A 22139-nucleotide genomic window follows, 5' to 3' on the forward strand; every position below is an offset into this window, starting at 1 on the left:
GGTGGATTTAGGTTTAGTGTTACTAATCTAGAAGAAACAGTCTCATCATAGGTTTCAGAGTAGCAGCCGTGTTAGTCTGTATCCGCAAAAAGAACAGGAGTACTTGTGGCACCTTAGAGACTAACAAATTTATTAGAGCATAAGCTTTCATGGACTACAGCCCACTTCATCATAGAGTGTTTGAAGGAAGAAGAGTACTGCACTGAATACAGTGCTCCATCCAGTGTATTCCAACCAACACACCTAGTTAGACAATGGATGAGGTGGAACAGTATGAAAACGGGAGAAGAGCCACCGTACGTTTAGGACAGTGTGGTGAGGATGAGCGAGCGTCAGCTTCAAATACATGTCACAAAATATATTAAATAAAGAGCTAAATATATAACAAAATATATTAAATAAGACAGCGCTCTTATTCCCTAAATTAACTTTGAGAGGCCTCATTAGCACTCATTTACTTATTTATATCACTTTATACCCTGTATTATAGTTTCATAGAGGTTTAGGTCGGAAGAGATGATTCTCTGCTTCCCCAGTTAACCCTTCGATCTCCCTTCAGGAAAAGCTTCTCATAGTAGCTGGGCTCTGCACACCACTCGTAAACTCAGATTTTCTGAAGAAGGGAGAGAGCAAACTCGAGTCAAGGGCTCTCAGCTGAAAATGGCATGCCACCCTGCCTCCTCTCATGTGCATTTTTGGGATGTTAGCTCACGTGCCTCAGCTGTTCCCAACGATTTGGTAGATATGTGGAGCGGGGAAGTTTGTAATTCAGCTAGGACCCAAACAGTGCTTAATTTGTGCCAGGGCTTGCCGGAGGTGAGCCCCAGCACCTCTAGGCTTAGCAGTTCATAGCCTTGGCACCTCTGGGCTTGCTGCATCAGTTATGAATGTAAAAAACTTGCTTGAACCCTGGCACCTAATTGCTCAAGCCCCAGCACCTCTTTCATTAAGCACTGGACTCAAACTATTAAGGGCTGAAGTGAACTTCTGGAAATGAGATGGTGGCCAGTACAGTCACTGAAACATGTGTCTTCTGGCAGAAAAAGTTCTGCATCAACTTCATTTCCCGAGACATCTCCAAGAAGAACATGCTGTGTAGCATATTGTCAAGTCTGCAATAACACTTCAAATTATTTGTTGTTTTATGTCTATGGTGGTAGTGATTAAGGCCTCAACCAGGCCCTATTGTGCTAGGCAATGTACATCCTGCAAATTTTATTTTCAGTTCAGAACATTCCCCAGATAGTCAAAGGGGGAGGGATAGCTCAGTGGTTTGAGCATTGGCCTACTAAACCCAGCACTGTGAGTTTAATCCTTGAGGGGGCAATTTAGGGATCTGGGGCAAAAAATCTGTTAGGGATGGTACTTAGCCTTGCTAGTGAAGATAGGGGACTGGACTCAATGATCTTTCAAGGTCCCTTCCAGTTCTATGAGATAGGTGTATCGCCATATACTATAACATCCAAAATTATTGTGCAGGGCAAATTTTATCAATTGGCTCTCTTTATAAATTGCTTCAGTTTTTCTATACATTCCAACAGAAATGTCGGGGAGAGAAAAAAAAGAAGAAGAAAGAACCAGGTAGTGAACATCTTTTTTCTGATGTCATCACTGCTCTGGCCTCAAATGTGTTTTTTTGCTTGCTTCCAGCATTCTTAGCAATAGCACTGTTCAGTATAGCTGCCCTCCTGAGCCCTGCTCTCCCGGGACCTCAGTTTGAGAATTAAGCAGCTGCCAAAATCACTCAGCATTTGGGGCTGGGCTCATATCACAGGCAAAGAAGCAGCAGCAGACTCAGCACCCACCGCACTGGGACCACCAACGAGCTGCCAGAGCAGCTGTACTGGAGAGTGTTGGGTGTGGTTCTCCCCTCAATCATTTGACTTCAGTGCCCCATTCCTTCCCCCCTCTGGGAATCTCATGGGGCAGGCTCTCCCACAACCTGAGGCCAGAGGGGGAGAGAGATAGGGCTGTGCTTCTCCCAACCCTCCCTGGGCCAGGCACACGGCTCTAGCGACCAATTCCCCCTTCTAGGGGCAACATGTAGGGCAGTTTCCCCCCAATTCTAAGGGCAAGAGTGGAAAAGAGCCAGGTTGGCTAGGCTTCCTCTCATCACATCCCGATCACCCTACTTCACTCAGGAAAAATAGCCTTCCGTTGCTCAAAAAACAGTAGTGTGTGTGAATGCTGAAGGTTCTGTGTTCAAGCTCTGCTGGTGACTTGTGTGGGGTGATACTATAGCTGACTGATTTTTGAAAAAACCTTGTAAAGAAAACAAAACATACACATAAAGAACTATGTTAAAAGAATGATATTTAGGTTGCAAAGTCAAGCCCTCAAAAGTAAGGAAATTCCAGATTTACAGTTGCCTGTGAAGTGCTTAATTCAGCTCCCTTGTCTGTATGCACTGTGGCAACAGTCTTTAATCACATAATCACATTCAATTTTTTCCACAGGACCCCATGTCCTTCAGTGCACAGGATGGACATTCAAGGGGACAGAAATAAGGTCATGCCGTCAATGGTAAATCTGGCATTTCCTAACTTTCAAGTGCTTCATTCTTTGAACAGTTTTTTCGATGTATAATATATTTTTGTTCGCTAATGCAGAATGGGGCGCTGAAAATGCGGGAGCGCTTTTGAGAACCTGAACTCAGCAAGAGTGCAATGAAGGGGGGAGGAAGTAGGGGGCCAGGGCCCAACCCTTCACCCCCGATCGGAGCTGGGTGCTAAAGGCAAAGCCCCTTCCCTGCTGGCACGATGGAGGGGCAGCTGGGCCAAATCTTAGTGGCCCATGGGGTCACAGCCCTGCTCAGGTTTGCACGTGTGTCTAAGGAAGGTGTTACAACTGCATCAAGTCTCCTAGAGCCCAGATCCTCAAAACTCTTTAGTCTTTGAATTTTAGCCACTCGGCCTTTACGGGGCAGAGATGCTGACATGCATCATCCAGCGAGGAACACAAGCCCCTCCACCACCCCATCTCCCTTTGACAACCCGCAGAAGGCTCGCCCCATTCCCAGTCAATTCCCCCCCCCCCACCCCCCCGCTCGCCCCTGCCTGGCCACTGTCTGGCAGTGCATCTGCAGCTTCCTGACCAACTGGCTCATGCCCCCTGTGCTCAGAGTTGCACCCAGCTGCCCTTCTTCTCCCCCCCCCCAACCCTTCTGCCCTCCTCTGGGTGCAATGTGCCCCGCCGCTGCTCACACTAGGGTGACCAGATGTCCCGATTTTATAGGGACAATCCTGATTTTTGGGTCTTTTTCTTATATAGGCTCCTATTACCCACCACCCCCTGTCCCGATTTTTCACATTTGCTGTCTGGTCACCCTAGCTCACACCCTGCCCTTTCCTCCTCTCCCATTCGGGAGCAGGGCCCGAGGGCAAGTCTGGGCAGGGGCTTCACCAGATGCAACTGAGCATGCTGAGCGCGAGCCTGCCCCGGCCGGCCCCCCGGGGGACAGAGCAGCGCGGGGAGGGAGAGCACGGGGGCGGCGGCCGGAAGGCGGGGAGGGGGAGCGGCAGGACTGAGCAGCAGCCGCAGCAGGACCGGCTCAGCGGCTGGCCCCTGAAGCCCTGCCACAGGCGCGGGGCTCGCACCATGGCTCCGTGCGGGAGCAGCTGGCTGGCCAATGAGGGGACCAAGCACCTCTGTCTGGTAGGATGCTGCCGAGCTCGCCGGGCGCAGCCCCCCCGGCGCACGGCGCTGCCTTTGCCCGCTGCGAAGTTCGCCCAGAGAAACTTTGAGCTCCGAGCCTCTCCGGGGCTAGGGGACCGCGGCCGGCCAGGGCTCCGCGTGCGTGCTGGGGAGCGGGGCCGCAGGGAGCCGCCTGCCTTGTTCCGGGCACGCCTGTGTGTGCACATGGACCTTACATGCCGTGCGTGGCTCTGTGTACGTGGGCACGCACGCAGCCCTGCCTGAAATGTACCTTACACGCGCGTGTGCATCGCACGGTCCTGTGTTCTCTGGGTCCCATCTGCACGCGCCTGTCTGGGGTGGTTGGGTGGCTAATGTACATTGTGTGTACCAGGGATTTGTCTCTGTATGTCGTGTGTAGCTGTGTGTGTGCAATGGTTTCCATCATATAGAGGACAGGACTTACAGTTGGGTTCAGTGACTCTCAGCACCTGCACTACAAAAATGGTTCCAGCACCCCTATAAATAAGGGATAATGAATGTGTGTGTATCAATGTATGGTGCATGCGGATTTGATCTATGGTATAGCCAGTCTCCAGGGTTGGGGCAGAAAAAGCATGGATCTCATCTGAAAATGTGCTTTTCCTTGCTTAGGTCTCGTAATTTGTCTTTTCTTTCGCTATGTATTTATTCTTTAACTCTTTAATAGCAGCATCTAACTCCATAAGTTTTGATGGACAGTTTGCATGCAAGATGCTACATAAGATTCTAAAGGACTCAACCTCGAATTCAAACTTTTGGGAGGCTGGCTGAGAACAAAAAGTTTTACAGCCAGCAGGGGCTGTTTTTGTAATGTCTTTCCGCTCGTTTTCTCATTCAGCGGCAAAATCCTTAGAGAGCTCATTGCATGTGTGCTGTGTGATGGAAAGAAATATTGAGAAGTTCTGGATTGTACATGTGCCTTTCACTTACATGCATTCTTTCTTGTTGTCTTGTTCGTTTTAGCTTTTCTGGCTCTCCCTGAATGTCTGGCTCTTCTGGAAAACCTTCCTGCTGTATTACCATGGGCCACAGTACTACTATTTACATCAGATGCTAGGTGTAAGTGATCCTTTTTTCAAGGCGGTGGGGTGGGAAGTTTGGGGCAGAAATGCTTTGCTGAGGGACGAATTGGGCTGCTTAGTAGCCCTTGAAGGTGTGTGTGGGGGGCAATGGAGGATCAATAAGAAATTTACTATGAGATTGTTGACGTTTTTGTGGGGTTAGCAAGTTGATAGTGTTGAGAACAATCTCTATGTTGGAGTGAATAAAGGGTAAGGAGCCAGTCCAGTGGCTAGGAAAGCCAACTGCAGGCACGCTTAAAAGATCTGACACTGTAAACATGATCACAGATGACTGGGGCTTTAGTTTTTAGTCATCATACCATTAGCAAGCTTGTGGGCTTGTTCCGGTGAACTTTTATGCCAGTTCTCATTATGTATATTTCTTAGGGGAGTTGTTTTATTAACTATCTTTCTGCCTCTGCATCTCTCTCATGCTTCCTGTGTGCTTGGTTAATAAATAATTATAAGCCGCATTATTTTTTGCCTTAATTTTTGGCTATCAGTATGAAAAAGCTGGCATCTACTGGTATAATGCCTTTGCAATGATGACCCACAAGAAATAGTTTCTAGGTGGTGAGATGTAGGTCTATTTCTTTCTTGAAGTTATCAGTATCTCCTGAGTAGGTGCAATTAGCTTGCATTTTAAACTGTCCAGAGGGAATGTACAAAGGGGAAAAAATATAATGAGGAAAATCTGGCCCTTGGTCTGTCTGTGTCTTAGTCCCCCATCCGTAAAATGTGTATGAATACTTCCCTAGCTCACAAGAGTGTTGTGAGCACAAACACATTAAACGTAGTGAGGGGCACAGACACGGAGCTAATAAATAGGACCTTAGATACATCTATTAGTCAGAGGCTGATGAGAAAGAAGGAGTTCCTGGTTCTGATTCAGGAACACTACCTGAATTCCAGCATTCTCTCAGTAACCAGTGATGGAGTAGTGCTTGTTATTTGCCTGTGACTACTAAATTTAATCCTTTGTCCATATATAATCTGACCCACGGCCAGATTTTCCTCATTATATTTTTCCCCTTTGCACATTCCCTCTGGTCAGTTTACAATGCAAGCTATATAATCTCTCTCTCTCTCTCTCTCTCTCTCTCTCTCTCTCTCTCTCTCTCTCTCTAAAGCCACCAGGCTTATAGTTACGTTAAACTGAGTAAATAAAAATCTATCTTTTTAAGCAGAGAAAAAAAGCATGGGAAATAATTTCTTAACTGCTGAATAATGCTCCGCACACCCTTTTTTTTTTGCCCACCCACTTTTGCATAACTCTAAAATGGCCAACTAGTCATTAATGGAAGAAATTACCTTCTGGGCATGAGACCATACTGGAGAAATTGCATCCCCAAAGGAACTTGTTTGGGGAGTATTACATAACTGAAAATGGAAGTGAAAAGAGATACTTTAGCTATACTGGTACGTCTGCACATAGCATTTTACAATATATTATGTTGATGTCTTCTTTATTTCTTGCTTGGAATATGTTCCAGATGATACAATGGCTTGAACTCTCATTTGCTGTTGCTTTATCATGATAAAGACTTTGCTATTTGAGGCCCAAGTTCTCCCTGCAAATTTCTGGTGCAACTCCATTGAAGTCTGTTTTTCCCACTACAGTCTGGAGGGAATTAGGCATCTTGAAACTTTGTTTGCTTTAACGTACTATTTTGTATTTAATTGCCTTGTAACCAAGGGATGCCAGATGTGTTTATTAGTTTGCTTCTTCCAGTAGGTGTTTCGTGTAGCAAAAATTGTTACTAGAAGCTTTTATTTTTTCCTTTATTATTTAAGCTCCTCTTCCTGTATTGGGGTTTCACAATATTGTTTAAGGCTTTAACTCAGTGTCCAATTGTCAACATAGTCCATGTCTGATTTGGAGGCAATTTGCTGCCTATTATATTGTTCTGTCTGCCTTCTCTTTCTGCCATTCTGGTGTTTTGCAGAATTTCCTTTAACCCTTTGTCCTCTCTTCTCAGACTCAACAGTTCAACAATGCTATTAGGGTTATCATCTGTTAAGGGCCAACGAAGAGCTCATTCTTTGCACTGTACAGATCTTTAAGATTCATTCTTTGCTTTTTTAATTCTTTTCCACTCAAGTGGCAGTGCTCCCATCAAGGGTGTTTATATGAATGTTTTTTTGGGAGACCTCTCGCTGTTGTGCTACCTCAGATGGAGCTTCATCCATAGTAGCAACATTGGGAGCATTAATGCACACAGGGCTCAAGAAGCCCCCAGCAGTTTTACCACTCTCTCTTCTAGAACTGTGGTAAAAATGTCGGAGTCCTGTCTACATTACCATTGGAGCTTAGATACGAGGGCGGTGAGCACAGAGTAAGTACTTACATAGAAAAGAATAGGTGCAGTGATATCTGTGCAATGGAGGGATATTTCCCCTAATTGTCTAGCATAGACAAGGCCTTAGAATGAACATAGACACCCCGAACCTCGAAGAGTAACGTTACTTTCAACCAGTTTTGCCTGGGTTGATTAACTTCCCGAGATGGAGATGAGTACAGTGTGTTTCCTGATCATTATTGATGTTTACATTGTGGTCTACATGACAAGGTGTGAACCTAATGACAAAGAAGGATGAATTCAACAGAAATGTGGAAAAAAGGGGTGGGGAGAAGGAGGAAATCCCCGAAATAGCAGCACTTCTCAATAAACCATGACCCAGACAGTATTAGAGATCCAAACATCTCAAAAGAGAAGCCTCTTTGGGCCTGATCCTGCAACCTGTGCCCTTTGAGGTTTTGAGCACGCTTCTCCGACAGCTGACTCAGTGATTTTTTAGGGCACGCAGTATCTGGCAGGATCATTCCTTCATGGTCTTCTGGTTAAGAGTGTATAATAGAGTCCCATTCTTCAGAAAGGGACTATGTTCCTTCAAAGGGAGCGTGATATAAAATGCCCACATACCTAGAAGGACGATACATACATGACAAGAGGCTGATCTTTATTTTCTAGCTTCATGTCACCTGCTCTGGGTCAGGACACTGTTACATCTTCCCTATTTTTGAAAAATAAAATGCAAATAAAATCCTATATCAGCCCAATCCCCTCCCCGCAAATGACTATGGCTAGGTAATAAAACACAAAGAGATATCTAGGCAGGAGATCAGTGTAGGCCCTGATGGCTTCTGTTACACTTCAGACAATGACTTACTTTGCTCAGGTAGGTTGTGTCCTTGTCTCCAGCAGAGTTACAGAGCTCATATGGTACATGCAAGTAACATATATAATGTGTACATGCACTGGCTATTAAGAAAGAAACAGACAAAACACCAAAAACAGTCTCAGAGGAGTGGCCTGATTAATGGGTTCCAAGTGGCGTGGAAAGAAAATGACTCATACAGTTAGCCACAAGAATTTAGAGCTTCAGTATTGTTATGAAGACCATTCCCCTATGTTGGGGAAGGGACTAAATCTGCTGCTGATGTTTGCTTTCTTCTGCCCCTTCCCTATTTTGCATTGCATTAGATTCTGATCTCAGTTACACCAGGGTAAACTTAGAGTAACTCTGTTGATTTCAGTAGTTACTCCAGATTTATCCCATTGTAACTGAGATTAGAGTCTGGTCCCTAATTTATATATATACATATATAAAATAACATTAGATATAGATGTATCTGTAAATATATGACCACGTGTCAAACATTTAAAAACTCTCTGACTCCAGTGTGCCCCCAATGACTTAACATAACTTTAAAAGAATTGCAATTAATTGAGGATGGGATTACCTAGCTCTCTGCCCCCAAAGTGCCCTCTTTTAGGAACAAGTACAAGTTAAAATGAGGTGCTAAAATGTTCTGGTAGATTTTTTTCCTCCCACTTCCATTTTCTGGAAATAAATAAATCCAGCCAGAAAAAGCTGTTTTTGCCAGAGTTCCAGCCAAATTTGGCTGACTCTAGGGGTATGAATAAGTTTTCTTTAATAAGCACCTGATCTCAACCAAGATCAAACTCCAAACTTTTCTTTCATCCCAGATTGTAAGGTGTGTGACATTTCATGTACTCTGTGATCAGGAATAAGGAAAAAATACACAGTACAAAGAAAAGGCAAATGAGTAAAAATTAAATAAAGTTTGCAGTGGAGCCTGCCTCACCCACAGAGATCTTATAAATAATTTTGACTCAGAGAAACTGAGGCATGGATGGAAGTTCACGGATAGACTCTTAGTCTTGGTCCTTTTATATTGTGCTTCAAGATGGGTTTAACATGTGAAATAATACCCTACTTATTGAGGTCTTATCTGTGAGCTCCCTTCTAATGCATTCCCTGAACTTAATATTAGGTTTCAGTGCATGGAATTGTGACATTAACTTTTAGTTTAGTGTTGTTGATAACTTTGGCTGAGAATTTTGGGGCATCATGTGGTTTATATTAATGATAAATAGTTTTAGTTTCTTCTCGTGCTAATGCTGAAATATCCTGCTTAACCCAAGAAAAACATATTTCCTCCATTACAGCATTCCTCCAGCATCCCTTGCAGCAGCACCAGAGAACCAGGAACCAGTTGTGACTCCTTGGTTCTTTACTTCAGCCCAGGTTAGAGCAGCCTGGGGACTACCCTGATTGACATGTGCCAGCTGGCAGTGGTCCCCATGAGACCCTACGTTGCTGGGGCTAGCTGGAGAGCAGTGCACTCCACCCATTCCTGCTGCCCACTCAGACATGTGTATACATATTCTCTCCCCCCTCATCCCCATACACTTCCTTGGCTCATACTGGCTTTGTGCTTGCCTAGAGAGAAAAGGTGATTCAGTGTATTGGATGCTAGCTTGTGACTCTGGTTTCAATTCCCTGCTCTAGCACAGACTTCCTGTGTGATTTTGGGCAGTCATTTCAGATACTTCTACATTGCAAAAAAACACCCCGCGGTGGCTAGTCTCTGAGCCCAGGTCAACTGACTTGCGTTTGTGGGACTTGTGCTGCACGGCTAAAAATAGCAGTGGAGACATTTCCGCTTGGGCTTGAGCCTGGGCTCTGAGACCCTTCCCCCTCGCTGGGTCTCCAGCTCAAGTCTACACTACTATTTTTAGCACCATAGCAGGAGCCCCATGAGTCTGAGTCAGTTGACCCAGGCGCCTAGACTCACTGCTGAGAGCTTTTTTTTTTCTTTTTTGCAGCAGAGATGTACCCTTAGTTGCACCCTCAGTTCCTCATCTGTAAAATGGGGATGATAGAACCTCACAGGAGACAGAGGACTCCTAGCAGCAGCAGGAGTTGCTTCCTCCTTTTGCTCTGCATGAAACAATTTAATGTGCTACTTATGTGAAGTAATATCTTCTCTTTCTAGACCATGCCAGCCTGCCAGGGGACAAGAGAGGATTGTATGCCTGCTATTTTATAGTTAACAGGGATATGTTCCCCTGTTAAGATTTGCCTTGGAGCAAGAATCTTCTCTTCCTCTATCATTGTTTAAAAATCCAAAGGTCCACTCTTTTGAGCCATTTGTTACTACATGATAGTTTTAAAGTCGCCCAGGTAGCACAAAGGAAGTTGAGAGACCATTTAGGGATCACTTGGAAAGAATGAGTTACTTGGTGACATTTTTGAGCTCTTGGATGTTTATCAAGAGAAGCTGTAGCTCTCCAATTTATTTCTGGACCTTCCGTAAACTGTGGTTCTAGACATTACTCATTGTGTTGCTTTATCCATAGTTTTCCAACAGCTCATGAGCTTGTCACAACATTGCCCAATTTGATTTCTGCTCAGTAAAAGCTTACACGAAGGATTATTGAAACCATGTGACATTTTCCATCAAAATACTTCAATCACACTTTTTTGGAAGTGTCCTGCTTTTTTTGAGAAGTTGTTTCACCTTTTGTTTGTAATAACGTTGATGGAAATAAACCTGAATTAATAGGAAGGCAGTGCATTATAGGCGAGTATTTATTAAATAACACTAAGACAAAACACAAATAATGGTTGCTGGCCCATTTAGACGGCAACCCGATTCCAGCAGAGGGCACTTCTTAATTTTTCATAGAAAGGCAGGCTGATTCTCACCCTCCTCCACTCTTGTCTGTCCTCCCTCTCTCTCTCCCATAATGTACCTGGGCAGTTCAGTACACAGAGACTAGGGGCCTTATTCTCATTTCATTTGCACCTTTATAACTCCATCGCTTTCAGTGTTGCCTTCCAGATTTACACCAGAGTGAGTGGAGAATTCTTAGGGGGTGGTCATGTGGGGGGAACATCTTGGGGGGGGTCTGAAGTTATGGGATAGATGGACATGCATACTCATGAGTGAGAGGAGTTATATCCTACTGTGGAGAACATATGGGGGCAGCAAATGGGGGAGGTGTCTCATTAAGGGACAATGAGCTACTAGTGGCCTACTTACTATCTCTGTAAGTAAGGGAAACCTGCAGCCTTCTCCATGGACATCTCCTGTAGCACATACTTGTTTCTACCCCAGCTGTACTTTGACATAATATTGCTGATCATAAGGAACTGGGTGACAGTTGGTTTAACATATTTCACTTTCCTCTGGGTTAACAGAAATATATTCCAAAGAAGAACAGGAGTACTTGTGGCACCTTAGAGACTAACAAAATTTAGTAGAATATAATTCTATATGCATCCGAAGAAGTGGGCTGTAGTCCACGAAAGCTTATGCTCTAATAAATTTTGTTAGTCTCTAAGGTGCCACAAGTACTCCTGTTCTTCTTTTTGCGGATACAGACTAACACGGCTGTTACTCTGAATATTCCAAAGACTTTTTTGTGGCAATTGTGATAAACTCTTTGCTATGAGCAGATCATAATTGCTGTAAAAAAAGGCCCACTTTTCCGGCAGGACAGAAATGCACAAGAGTTGCTGCTAGGGTATGTACAAAAAGCAGAGTACAGCCACCAGTGGGGTCCAGAATCTTTGTGGTCAGTTGGTGCCAATACAGTAGGCAAAGACCCTGCTGCTTCTCTTAGTCATGCTAGTGTAACTGAGCTGAAGTCAGCAGAGTCATACCAGTGTAAAACAACTGTAAGTGAATTCTGCATCAGGCCCAATAACTTTCTGAGAGTTACTTGTGGGAAGTGAGGGATGTGTGAAAATCTATGTGTGACAGGATCCCTGGGGTGCAACCTGGGAATGTGGGGCCACTATGCCTCCTTTACTTCATATTCTGGGTTGTCTCTCACAATACCTTACTAGTGGCAAGCAGTAAACCCTTCCAGTACAACTGCATGTGGAGCCCCGCACCCAGCTAGATTGCATGAATGCTCCCAGAGCCACTCATGGTCACACAGATAAAGGCACCAGCCAAATCCCCCAGCTCCCAGCCCTGCACCCTAGGAATATACTATCTTGCACTGCTCAAGACCCTTTCTTGAGCAATGCAAGGTTGTTAATTGATTCACCACTTCATCAATGGAAAGTGGATATACACCAGCCTTTGTGACCTGAGCAGATTTACCAAGCAGTTCAGTCAAACTCACTCGTAAGGATAAACATTAAAATAAGTTTATTGATTACAAAAGATAGATTTTAAGTGGTTATAAGTGATAGGCAAAAAGTCAGAGTTAGTTACCAAAAAAAAAAAAAGAAAATATAAGCACACCGTCTAAATTCTCAACCCTATTAGACTGGGCAACAGCTAGATCAGGCAGTTTTTCTCACCCCAGTGGATATTGTAGGTTGGTTACAATCTTTCATATGCAGGCTTTTCCCTCTTAGCCCGGGGACCAGTCTCTGCTGCTCCTGCGTTCTCATTGCCTTCAGCGTAGGTGGAGGAGAAGAGAAATTACTAAGCATGGGGCCACTGTGTTCAGTTTTATACCCTTAGGCCATGATGTGCATAAGTCCAGGCATTGCTGAGTCACCAGGCAAGGTTGGTTGAGCAACTCCCCTGGCATGGCCTTGTGCAAGTGAGTCACTGAATTGTAACTCCCTTGCTGGACAATGGCTGTGGATGGTTGTTCGACACCCACCCGGGCATTGGTTAGCTCCCTTGTCCTTGTCTCTGGGGCTCTAATATCTGGGCAGTTCCCTAACTCTCAGCATATTTTTGTGACAACCATACAACAAAATCTCATAACTTCATATGCACTAATATACATATTTAGATAGAACTTTCAGCAAATCATAACCTTTCCCCTGATACCTCACATGGCATGCTTTATATGAAATATCACAATTATATATAAATGATGAATATGGGGGCTGCAGGACACTCCCCCAAGGTATATAGTGTGTATAGTGTGTCACATTGTGTTTGTGCAAACTAGTGATAGACAAACCAGTTCAGATGAAATAAAATAAAATACCCACTCTGCATACTAAAGCAGAACTGAGCCATTTTGAAGTTTGGGGAAAAAAGTCGGGGCAAACTTTCCTGTTGCACTCCTCCTCATTTTGATGATGGAAGATGGGGTGCTGAAATGCTGCATACAATGCTTTCCTTAAGCTATTTCCAGCCTGCATGATGTATACATGGTTGAGATTTTTGGGGCGCTCCTTCAATTGGAACCATTAGAGTATGTCTACATAGTCCCGGGGAGCAAGACTTCAGATCGGGTCCACAGACTTGGGCTCTCTGGGCTTATATTACAGTGCTAAAAATAGCTGTGTAGTTATTGCATTAACAGAGTCATAGCATGCAAGTCATGGGAGGTGATAGTACCGCTCTACTTGGTGCTGGTTAGGCCTCAGCTGAAGTACTGTGTCCAGTTTTGGTCACCAATGTATAGAAAAGATGTGGAGAAACTGGAAAGAATCCAGGAGCAAGTGACAAAGATGATCAAAGGGATGGAATGCAAGCCATATGAGCAAAGGCTGAAGGAACTGGGTATGTTTAATTTGGAAAAGAGGAGATTGACAGGGGACATGAAAGCGGTCTTCAAATATTTGAAAGGCTGCCATAAAAAAGATGGAGAAAAGTTGTTCTTTCTTGCCACAGAGGGCAGGACGAGAGGCAATGGGTTCAAACTATAGCATAGCAGATTTAGATTAAATCTCAGGAAAAACTTCCTAACTGTAAGAACAGTAGGACAATGGAACAAACTCCATAGGGAGGTTGTGGAAGCGTCTTAACTGGAGGTTTTGAAGGCCGGATAGCCATCTGCCTTGGATGGTTTAGACACAACAAATCCTACATCTTGGCAGGAGTTAGCTTAGATGACCCTTGCGGTCCCTTCTAACCCTATGGTTCTATGATTCTGACAAGACATAATTTCACATATTTAATAATGTTCAAGACAGTAATCACCCTGGGCTCAGCTAACAATAGACATGGTATTCCATTGTAATTTTGTGTGAGATAATCACATCTACTTATTATTATTTATTATTTGTAAAGCCTAGGAGCCCCCGTCATGGACAAGCACCCCATTGTGCTAGGTGCTGTACAAACAGAACAGCAAAACAAAACATGGCCCTTGCCTCTAGGAGCTTGCAATCTGATAAAAGTGCTGTTAGATAATGGCTGCATGGATGCTGTACATTTCAACCCAAGCAGAAATATCCTGTTCAATATCCTTGTGATATATCACATGTGCCAGATAACAGAAGTTATAAAGTTTACCAGTTGCTTTGCTTATTATTCTTGAGCTTTGGAATGTTTACTTTTAGCACTCTCATTTTATTTCTGGATTTTCCATAACCTGTAGTTTAAATAATTGCCGTGTTTCTCATTTCATCATTGAGATTCTCTAACCCGTTCTTTGTGTCAAAAGCCTCTAATGAAAATGTTTAAACACTTTGATGACAGTTTTTTTAAAATTATTCCTTTGACACACACAGCTCATTTCTAGCCTTCCTTTACAGAAATAATAATGAATGAAAGTAGCAACAAACTTCACCTCTCCAGAATTCAGCTTACGCAAATATTATGCCAGAGCGAAATAGAAGGATGTCAAGAGCACTGCCACTTTTCTGCTACTCCAAAAATATTTGTGATGTTATAAAATGATTCATTTTGAATAAAGTGGGAATCACTTTAAGCCTAATCTATGGCAAGGAAATAGAAATACTGTATTTACTATGAATGCCACAGTGTTCAAATGATATTTTTTACCCCCTTTGAACCATGGGTTAACGACGGTGGCCTCTTTTACCTAAATCCCACTTGTCCTTGTTCCCACGGAAGCAGTTCAGTTGGTATTCAGCAGAGATCTAGATCCCTGATATGGCAGGGAGCAGGTCCAGGGTGTATGTGTGTGGTGAGTGGGTGGGGGGTGATCACTCCTTCATGCCATCATCACAACACTAGGGACATTTGCGAGTCTGTTCATGATAATCCTCCCTTCATTCTCTGGAGGCTAGTGTTCGATGAGGGGAATCCCTAGCAGCTCAGCTCTAACAAACGGACTAAAACGAGACAAGGGGGATTGGGAGCCAATGTGGAGGCACAGACGCTCCAGCCAGGTGGGCCACTCCACTGAAGATCTCATACAAGCTGTGCGTATTTCAGGTACCTGCTGGCTTTGTGGCCAAACTCACTACAAAGAGATGGGGCGTATACGGGAGAATCATCCACTATTACAAGCTCTGTGCTGGCATGCAACCTTCCACAATTTCCTTTCTCAGTACAGGGGACGCCGGGCCCAAAGTGTGCAAGTGATTTCAGATCCTTCTCTATGAAAGGTACCATGTAAAAATAAGATCATTGTTACCATCACCTCCTTCCTGTGGCTCCGTGCCTGATAGGGATCCACAGGATTTTGTCCCCTCTGTCCTTTATACAATAATCCGTAATCAATATTTAGGCATCTCTTCATCTATCACTGTAATGCAGCCCCTCTGGAGTGGAATGTGGCACTCCTAAATAATACACAGCAACCCTAAATAACAGGACAGGAATCAAAGAATATTTTTTCCTGTTCAGACTATGATGTAGAGGATGAGTTAATACAATATAACTGCCCACGTCAGAAATCGGCCAAGAAACCAGGGTTATTACTTCTGCCTTTATAACATGTGCCTGGGATCTTTAATGACTATAACAGGTTTAGAGCTTAGTTTTATGCCTCATCAGGAAGACAGCGCCGCCGCTAATGTTACAGTGGACGTAATCTTGGTAGACATGTACCTGTGTGAATTCTAAATGAGAAGTGTATGTTCATTATTTGATTTGAGAGTGTACGTGTATGTATATGTAATATTAGAACTGTTGGAAAATTTGTATTTTCCACAAAAAAAGTTTAGAAAGAAATGACAAATTTTCATATTTTTCCAAAACTCTTAACAGTTTTTTTTTTAATTTTTCAACTAACTGTAAACTGACCCTTCTCTCCTAGTTTCCCCCTCTCTTTTTTTCTTTCCTTTTCCCCCCTTTCCTTTATTTTTTCCCACTTATTAAAGAAAGTGAGAAAAACCTAAAATTGTTTTGATTACATTTGAGGTTACATGTTACAAAAATAGCTATGTTTTATTTTTTTTTGAAAAAGGGCAAACATTTCCATTAGCCATAACCTATAAATTGATACTATATTTTTATTTTGATTTATATTTTAAAAATACACATACATAAAACTATGCAAAAATGACTTGTCTTTTAACTTGTATACTTCTTTAATTCATTTGTGTGTGTGTGCGAGATATTGTGATTCTACAGAAGTTCCTTAGGAGTAAAATTTCTTTATCTACTGACAGTCTAACTGCATCTTTTGTAAAAGCTAACAGAAAAATGCAAATTCAAACTAATAACTGCTGCAAATTGCTAAATTGCTACATTTTTTGAATTAGCAAACAAATGAGCAAACACAGTACAATAAGACAACAAAATACAGGGTTAAGGCATCACAAGGTGTACTTTGCTCATTTATTTGACATGTGGTTTGGGTTTAATTATTTAGGATCCAAGTGGACTGGTAAATGTTATGAAGCATATTTTATAAAAGCTTTAGTGAGTGGAATTCCCAGCTATCAACTCCCCACTGCTGATTTGGGGTCCAAGTTAGGGAACATGCTTATTAGCACCGGGTGACTTGGTAAGGACCTACTGTGAGTCTATTCCAACAGTCTCTGAAACTGCACAATTATTTCCATTTTAGCTGAATTAATGTATGACATTGTTCTTTGGCTCATTTATCACAAAGTCATTAATTTTTAGTTAAGTGGCTAATGAGGATCTTCATGCTGTGTAATCCTCTCCTTCGCTTTAACTGTGCCTGTTTAACCCCTCTGGTCACTTAGAGGATGGTTGCTCCATTGACATTAGTGTTGCTTTTGATTTATTCCATTCCATGTACTTGTGAGCATTGCTTAGGGTGGCAGTTCTTTCCAAGTGAGATGTCACCTTTTGACGTAAAAAGAGGCCAGTCCAATTCCTACTGAAGTCAAAGTGAGTCTTTCCATTGACTTTGGTGGGAGTTGGATCAGGCCCATGATTAGGTCAACAAATCCTCACAGTAGATTTTCTCTCTTCTTTTACGTAGCTAGGTTTGAACTATAGCTATAGTTACTTATGGGGCTGAGGCCTGCCCCTTATAAAAATTTTCTAGATTCTTCTGCTTTCAGAGGCAACAGCTGGGCATCTCCAAGCTCCTCTAGGGCAGTGGTCTCCAAAGGGGTACGTGCACCTCAGGGGGTGTGCAAGACGATCAATTGGGGTGCGCGGCAGGAGGAGCGCTGCCGGAGTGGGGGGGGGGGGGAGAAAAAGGGCAGCCGGAGGAGGGAGGGAACGAGCGAGCGGGGAAGCTGCCCCCCCAAACAGGGCCACCCGGAACGCAGGGGCTTTAGGGGCTGCAGGGCCCTGGGCTAAGGGGTCCCAGGGCCCTGGTCTGCAGCTCTAAAGCCCCTTTCGGAATGCAGCCCTGAGTCCTCCGGCCCGTGGAGGAGCAGGGGCAGCCGCACAGCCAGTGGCCGGAAAGAAGCGGTGCTTTCCCCTTCAAAGCTGGCTGGAGAGAAGCAGCTCTTTGAAGGGGAAAGCACCGCTTCTCTCTGGCCGCTGGCTGTGCGGCTGCCCCTGCTCCTCCTTAGTCCTCCGGCCCGTGCTCGCAGGGCTGCATTCTGAAAGGGGCTTTAGAGCTGCAGGCCAAGTCCCTGGGGCCCCCTTAGCCCAGGGCCCTGCAGCCTCTAAAGCCCCTGTGTTCTGGGTTGCCCTGCCTGGGGGGGGGCAGTTCCCAGAATTGTGGCCATGGGGGTGGTGCCGCGCTGCGCAGAGCCACCTGCACACCCTCTGCACCAAACAAGAGCTGCCCCAGGTAAGTGCTCTGCACCTCCTGCCTGCCCCAGCCCTGAGCCTCCTCCCGCACCCCCACCCTGAGCGCTCTCCTGCACCCTAACTCCTTCCCAGACCCCGCACCGCACCCTGAGTCCCCTCCCGCACCCATACCCTAATCCAGACCTTCGAATCGCTGTATCATAGTGTTAAACCAGGATTTTCAGAAATAATGAAGCATATTCAATCACATTGCTCTCACTAAAAATATTATTATTAATAATACTTTTTTTTGAGAGAGCAAAAAGGTTTTTTGTACCATTAATAAATAAAATACAATAAAAATTATTTAAAAAGTATTGTTTATTTCATCTTTATCTCATCCTTTTTTAATTTCAGTTTTTTTGTATGTTTTATAATGTACATAATATATTAGTATAGTAGTACATGTATATAATTTATACATAAATAAATATACATATATTGGGGGTGCGTGCTCAAAAAATTTTTACTGATAGGGGTGCGCGATCAAAAAAGTTTGGAGACCACTGCTCTAGGGAAGAACAAAGAATTCTTTTAATTACTCTACAGTAGGGTGACCAGATGTCCCGATTTTATAGGGACAGTTCTGATATTTGGGGCTCTCTCTTATATAGGCACCTCTTATCCCCCACCCCCCGTCCCGATTTTTCACACTTGCTATCTGGTCACTCTACTCTACCGGGTCTTCAAAACTGGTCCTTTGGGACAAATTTATTTCATTTTGTAAAGCCACCTGAATTTCTGACATTAAGTGTGCAATAGATCTTTTGTTACACTCTGTCATAACCCCCCCGTATCCATAGTACCTGAGCCGCTCACAGTCATTAGTGCATTTATCCCCACAACGCCCCTATCAGTTAGGGAAGTACTATTATTTATTTATGGGAGTAACTGAGGCACAGAGAGCCCAAGGTCACATAGGAAACCTGTGGCAGAGCAGGGAATTGATCTGGGTCTCCCAAGTCCTAGCCAAGCACCCTACTCACTGGACCATACTATCGCCCTATAATCTGACTCTTGCTGTATTTGTTCAGCTAGGATTGTGTATTAGCAGAGCTTCAGCATCTGTCCTCAACCTGAACTGCAGCCTGGTCCTTTTACCGATGTGCCGTATTCTCCTGGCCTTCCTCCGAGGATCTCAGAAGGTAAACAACATTTAGAATACAGTCAGTTAACAAGGACCATGCACATAGACAGATTCCTGAAAACAGTAGAAGGGTTATAGTACACACATATTTAGTTATTATTCATTTGCTTAACTGTTTATAGTGCTACTCTGCAGACAGGTATCCCCTAGATGTGCATGGTAGATGCATTGTATGTGGCCCCGGCTCGGGATCCCTTTGAAGCCAAGGAAAGTATTCATATTGACTTGGCTAGTAGCTGGGTTGGACCCAGTGCTAAGAACATTTCTTGCTTTGGTAAGTAAGGTCATCATGTGCCTGTGTGCACAAGAAGACTGAGCGCAAATGAAGCCTTACCCCCATTTTCCTCTCTTGCTCAGTAGCTGGTGTGTGCTTTGAGTATCAGGACTATTTGCTTCTACCTAAACTCAGAGAAAAGTGGGCTGCGGGCTGTGGCCCCACCCCAAGCCATGCAGCGAGGAAATACAGAGCTCCAAGAGTAGAAAAGTGGACATACCTCCCTTATTCTGCAGCTCTACGCTGCCTCCAGTGTGAGCTATTGGACATGATTGAATTCCAAATAAATAACCTATTGGGCATCCCGAAAAGAGAAATCTGACAAACTAAAGAAGGTTTGGTCTCTCTAAATATCCAGTAACCAGTAATTTCCATGGGTTGTCACTCAAATCAGTAAAATGTAAAAAAAAAAGTAAAATGTCACTTGTGACAAAAATCTAAGTAACACTGTTCAAGTAATACAGACGTACTGGCTGCCTGAGGCACTTTTTGGATGGTTGCAAATTGAAGATAACTGTAGTCCTTCTCCTGTGTCCTCTGCCTTGTGCCTGACAATGATATGAGGTGAACAGATGCACAGTATAAACAAATACCTTGTCCTGTGCTATTGGACATTTACATTAAAAACCTTCATTCACTTTTAGTGTATAGACTCATAGATCGTAAGGCCAGAAGGGGCCATTATGCTGATCTAGTCTGATCTCCTGAATAACATACATCAAACAACATCTTCCAGTAACTTCTGCATCAAGCCCATGGAGTTACCCTATTGTCTCTAATCCTGTGCCTACTAAATGTAGGTGTTGTGATCAAATAGCGTTAAGCCTCGTGTAAAAGTTAATTTGACAAAGAAATCACCTCTAGAACATCAATTACTTTTAACTTTATTTTCCATTGCTTCATTTTAGAAGAGAGATTGCTTGAATTCTTTTCTTACTAGGTTGCCAGCAGGAAAACAAGAAGGCTGTTGGATAAAAGTAAAACTTTCCATGTAACATGTGGTGTTACTATATGTGTCTTTTCGGGTAAGATTTTATTGTGCTGAGCACTAGCTCATGTGGGAAGCATATTAAACAATACAAGTCACTTGTGGCTTTTCTTGCGCAGTACGTTTTGGGGTAGTTTTTCTCTGTGTTTCTTTGTTTAGACGTGTGAATGTTTTCTCAGAATTTTTGAAGCCTGGGATCTAAATCTGCGTGGAAAGACTTTCCTTAAAAGTTACAGGTTCTGAAGTGTCAGTTCTTATTTCATATATGAAATCAAATTAAAAGCTGCCATCCTAACTGATTTCAGACCACATGTAGTCAATTTAAATGAGGAGGCATGGATGTTAGAGATGAAAAGACCCATTGCAAACATGTGGCCAGTATAGGTAAATATCACAAAATATTGCCACTTTCAGTGAAGTGTTAACATAGCTTTGACACAGTCCTTGGATTCAGTCTCCCAATCAGAGAATTGTAATGGGAAAATAAACTACAGTACTTCAAAAGGTTCAAAATGAGTAGTATTTTCATATCAGCCTATCTGTCCAACTCACTTAGTACAAAAATAGCATATGGGGTCTTAGGACTGATCTTGTTTCCCCTAAAGTGAATGGGAGTTTTCCAATCGACTTCAGTGAGAGCTGGATCAGTTCCATAAAGAAAGTTCTTATATAAAATCTGCAGGTCAGTAAATTTAATGTTCCAAATATGCAAAGGAAAATGATAAACAGGTAAAAAAAACAAGAAGAAGTCCGGTGGCACCTTAAAGACTAACAAATTTATTTGCCAGTAGGAGAACACTTCAATCTCCCTGGACATTCAATAACAGATTTAAAAGTAGCCATCCTGCAACAAAAAAACCCCTTCAAAAACAGACTTAAAAGAGAAACTGCAGAACTACAATTCATTTGCAAACTTAACATCATTAATTTGGTCTTGAATAGGGACTGGGAGTGGCTAGGTCACTACAAAAGCATTTTCCCCTCCCTTGATATTGACACCTCCTCATCGATTATTGGGAGTTGACCACATCCACCGTGATTGAATTGGCCTTGTCATCACTTGTAAGGTAACTCCCCTCTCTTCATGTGCCAGTATATTTATGCTTGTACCTGTAATTTTCACTCCATACATCTGAAGAATTGTTTTTTTACCCACAAAAGCTTATGCCCAAATAAATCTGTTAGTCTGTAAGGTGCCACTGGACTCCTCGTTGTTTTTGTGGATACAGACTAATGATACTACTCCTCTGATACTTGATAAACAGGTAGTTTATATATAAAGGCTAGTAGTAGCATAGACTAAATGGTAATGATGGAATCAGCCTAGTAAATCACTTGGGACCCAGATCTACAAACTCATATATGTAAGAACAGGGATCCACCTACACATATGAGCGATCAGGATTAAGGGCTTCACATAATCTTCAAAATGCAGTTTAGTGAACTGAGATTTGTTCTGTTTTATAGTCTTACATGTTGCCGCGCACCTGGTGAATGTTCTTAACTTCTCTGTGAACTATACTGAAGAATTTTTGGCACTAAATGCAGCAAACTACCGCGGTGAGGTGGGCGATCTGTTCTTTTATATTTTCCTTGAAATAGATGTAACTTGTATGGTGCCTTATAGTTTCCATGAGTGATCTGTACAGTGGTGCTTGTCTTGTATAATGTGAAAATGCAGTATCCTGTTGATTTTTCCCCCCTTCCTTTCGATGGCTAGAACACTAGGATTGGAGTCAGGAAACCTGGCTATGCCACTGATTTTCTGTGCGACCTTGAGCAAGTTACTTCACTTATTTATTTATATTTTATTAATCCTCCCTCCCCCATAAATAAGGGGA

At 43.3% G+C, this 22139-nt stretch overlaps 1 protein-coding gene across 8 annotated transcripts in view; it reads left to right on the forward strand.

The window, feature by feature from the left end:
• Positions 1-3440: 3440 nt before the first annotated feature.
• Positions 3441-22139, forward strand: part of NOX4 (NADPH oxidase 4) — a 167336-nt gene continuing 148637 nt past the window's right edge. For 2 of the 8 annotated variants that reach the window (XR_006175841.2, XM_005304065.4), the window contains exons 1-5: positions 3445-3654; positions 4639-4734; positions 18924-19034; positions 20251-20335; positions 21766-21863. Coding sequence is in view for 7 of the 8 variants with exons in the window: in XM_005304065.4 (XP_005304122.2) it covers positions 3598-3654; positions 4639-4734; positions 18924-19034; positions 20251-20335; positions 21766-21863 (447 nt within the window). In the remaining variant the exon portion in view is untranslated. Of the gene's footprint in view, positions 3655-3876; positions 4017-4638; positions 4735-18923; positions 19035-20250; positions 20336-21765; positions 21864-22139 lie in introns of those variants that run through there. The other 6 variants (XM_065581676.1, XM_065581677.1, XM_024108465.3 and 3 more) reach the window with 6 other exon arrangements.

This window comes from Chrysemys picta, chromosome 1 (assembly GCF_011386835.1).
Source record: "Chrysemys picta bellii isolate R12L10 chromosome 1, ASM1138683v2, whole genome shotgun sequence".
Lineage (NCBI taxonomy): Eukaryota > Metazoa > Chordata > Testudines > Emydidae > Chrysemys > Chrysemys picta.